The sequence below is a fragment of the Nematolebias whitei genome, chromosome 12 (genome assembly GCF_014905685.2).
Source record: "Nematolebias whitei isolate Nwh7 chromosome 12, NemWhi1, whole genome shotgun sequence".
Taxonomy (NCBI): domain Eukaryota; kingdom Metazoa; phylum Chordata; class Actinopteri; order Cyprinodontiformes; family Rivulidae; genus Nematolebias; species Nematolebias whitei.
Window position 1 is genome coordinate 46919598 of NC_056509.1, and position 3750 is coordinate 46923347.

General features: G+C 43.5%; 1 protein-coding gene across 3 annotated transcripts in view; it reads right to left on the minus strand.

Moving 5' to 3' along the window:
* cdc42bpb (CDC42 binding protein kinase beta (DMPK-like)) overlaps nucleotides 1-3750 on the minus strand; it is a 47506-nt gene that overhangs the window by 22998 nt on the left and 20758 nt on the right. For all 3 annotated transcript variants that reach the window (XM_037685979.1, XM_037685978.1, XM_037685980.1), the window contains exon 3: nucleotides 670-753. In XM_037685979.1, the coding sequence (XP_037541907.1) occupies nucleotides 670-753 (84 nt within the window). The remainder of the gene's footprint in view (nucleotides 1-669; nucleotides 754-3750) is intronic.

Consider the following 3750-nt stretch of genomic DNA (forward strand, 5'->3'; position numbering starts at 1 on the left):
CGACATCACAGCTGCACGCCGACATCACAGCTGCACGTCGACATCACAGCTGCACGTCGACATCACAGCTGCACGCCGACATCACAGCTGCACAGTGAAATCACAGCTGCACAGCGACATCACAGCTGCACAGCGACATCACAGCTGCACAGTGACATCACAGCTGCACAGCGGCATCACAGCTGCACAGCGACATCACAGCTGCACAGCGACATCACAGCTGCACAGCGACATCACAGCTGCACAGCGACATCACAGCTGCACAGCGACATCACAGCTGCACAGTGAAATCACAGCTGCACAGCGACAACACAGCTGCACAGCGACAACACAGCTGCACAGCGACATCACAGCTGCACAGTGACATCACAGCTGCACAGTGACATCACAGCTGCACAGCGACATCACAGCTCCACAGCGACATCACAGCTGCACAGCAACATCACAGCTGCACAGCAACATCACAGCTGCACAGCGACATCACAGCTGCACAGTGACATCACAGCTGCACAGTGACATCACAGCTGCACAGCGACATCACAGCTCCACAGCAACATCACAGCTGCACAGCGACATCACAGCTGCACAGCGACATCACAGCTGCACGGCGACATCACAGCTGCACGGCGACATCACAGCTGCACAACGTGGTGTGGAGACGAGACTCACCTCAGCTCGCTTCAACATCTCCCACTTATTCAGGATCTTCATGGCGTAAACCCTCTCCGTGTTCTTCATCTTTACCACCGCAACCTGAGAGGAGCCAGAGGGACAATCAGGTGTCACAAACATCTGGACCATCAGTGAACATCTGTCTCTGGAAATGATGGAAGTTGGTGACGTGTTTTAGAGCGATCCCAAAGCGTTGTATCAGTCAGATGAGAGGACTGTTAATCTGCTTATTTGTCATTTACGAAACCTAAAACCTAAACAAAAGCATAAATGTAAAAAACTGTTTAAATGGCACGTTTGTTTTTGTAAAAACACTGTCTGAAGATAAAAACACGCACCTATTCAAGTTACACTGTTGTTGGAGACTAACATACACAGTTCAAGATGGCTGCAACAGCTCGCCAGTCTTTCAAAAAGCACTAAATCGGCCATAACTCAGTAAATATTAAATATACAGAGATAAAATATGTGGTGGTAGTAGCTGACAGTCATCCTGAACATGCTCTGAATGTCTCAAGATACCAAAAGAGATCGAGCATAACGTTATAATCAAGGTTTAACCAAAATGGCTCCAACGCAGCCGTGCTTCATCATCTGGTGGTGACCCCACAGACATGAACAATTAAAGGCCTATTTAAATCTTTCAGTTCTTGCTCAAGTGTCTGAGTCACTGGTGTCTGCCCAGTTCAAACAGTTCCTTCAAACTAACAACACTTTTAACATCAAAGTTCAACATTTTTAACAATTTCCAGTCTGGCTTCGGGGCAGGACACAGAACACTCACAACAACATTAAAAGTGATGGATGATGTTAAAACAGCACTTGAAAGTAAACATGTGTTTAGCTTTGTTTATCGATCCAACTATGGCGTCTTGACACCGTGGACCAGTGTCACCTAATAACCATCAGACAAAAACTTGGCTTTAATACGAACATGGTTAGTTGGTTTAACAGCTACTTAACTAAACAAGTTCAGTTTGGTTGATTTGGCTCAGTTTTGTCAGATGCGGTTACACTGAACAAAGGTGTCCCACAAGGGTCTATTTTAGGGTCCTTGCTCTTTTTATGCTATACCAATCAAATCTGTGATCAGATTAAATTCTCCTCTTACCGAATGTACGCAGATGATACAATTCTATACTCGTCAGCGCCCTCTCTAGATACAGTACACTCAAATCTTTAGACCGATTTCAACACCTTACAGAATCCTCTCCGATTCAAAATTCATTCATTCAACCTTTATTTCTACAGGTTAATCCCATTGAGCCTCGAGGACTCATTTACAAGAGAGACCTGATTTCAACAAAGAATGATGACAACAATGGACAACAATAGACGATCATAAAAGAGGCATACAGATTTTTTTTTCTTTTACAAATTAAAATAAAGATGGCAAAAAACAGCTAGATTACAAGGTGAATGTAGAAAACTATAAACAGGAACATGTCTGCATTGGTTCCTGCCAGGAGTCCAACAGATTCTTAAAATTAGCCCTGAGCGCTGGCACAACCAAACTTATGTTGTTTTCCCATTATTCAGCGGTGACCATTCCTTCTATTAAAACACTGAATGGTGATGACAGAGCTTGTAGACACATACAAATATCTTGGTATTTGGATGGATAAAGATCTTAATTTTAAACATCACATTACATATCTAATAAAAAACAAAAATGTCCTCAAGTTTTTTTGTATAGACTGATATTGTATTTTCCATTTCTTCCTGTAAGCTGCAACAAGTTTGTTTTTAATCACAGCTGGATTGCAGAGACCCCCCACCCCACCTTAGCTAAACTGGGGCCCATTTACGATGCTGCTCTGAGGTACATAACAGGTTGACCCTTTAGGACTCACCGTTGTACTTTATATTACCTTGCTGGACTTGACTTCGCTCAATATTCGAAGGATGAAGCGTTGGAATATTTTCATAAACAAAGCCATTTTAGGAAAATGACCATCGTGTATCTACTCCAAGTCCATTTCACTCCAGAACTCAGTCTCAGGACCAGAAGCTGCGGTTTAAGGGACCCAGAGTCAGCAAAGATGAGTTTGTCCTATTTGGGCCCGTGGTCTTGGAATGATCTGCAGCTTAAGTTGAAGTCTTTTATTCTTTTATCCAGTTTTGAACAAAACCTGTCAGAGGTTTAAGTCACATCTTGCACGTGTCAGTTAAACTGTGATTTTTTATGAAAACTTTCATTGTATTTTATGACTTATTACCAGATGTTTTGTTGTAAATATTTTAACATTACCGTCACGGTTAGTAAGATTGTTGCTGTATTTGTAATGGCTCGTTTGCACCGTGCACATTGCCCAGGACATCTTTGCAAAAGAGATTAATAATCTCAGTGGATTTCTTTCCTGGTAAAATAAAGGTTTAAATAAATAAAAATCTCTGTTGTAAAAGGCAGCGGGTTGTAGGAATTCCTTAAGGCTTTTAATTATTATTAAAGTAGATTAAACATTAATAATTTCAGGGTTACGGATTAAAGCCCTCAAAAAGAAAACGGTAAATAGAGTCAAAGGTGCATGTGAAGTTTTATTTCAAAGTTCCTGAACTTTTTCTCTTGTTTGTGTGTGAAATAAACTCTAAATCTGAATTTCCAGACATGCTTATTACAGGCTGCGGTGATGTGTTAAACTGGGCTGACCCCACCTGGAATACCTGCCTGATCAGGACTCGGCTCCTGGACCTGGACACTCGTGCACCGAGCGCCTTTCAAGTGTGCTGAATGTGAATTTGAATGTTTGTGAGGACCGAGCAGAGACTGCCGGGAAGGATGGTCCTCACAGGTACAGCAACACAAAAGCATGAGAGTGTTTAAATCCTGAGGCGGCGGACAGGTGTGGCTGTGACACACCTTTCCTCTGGTATGTGGGCGATCCACACACACACACACACATGCATGCACAGCAGCATAACACACCGGCAGAGCGCAGCTGCCAGAGTTACACAACAGGGTGTTCGGCACGCCGAGGCTTCTGCGTGAATAAAAAGTGATTGTGCCATTTCTGGGGCTGGACGCACCCTCCAGGACGAGCTGCAGGACGAGCTGCAGGACGAGCTGCAGGACGAGCT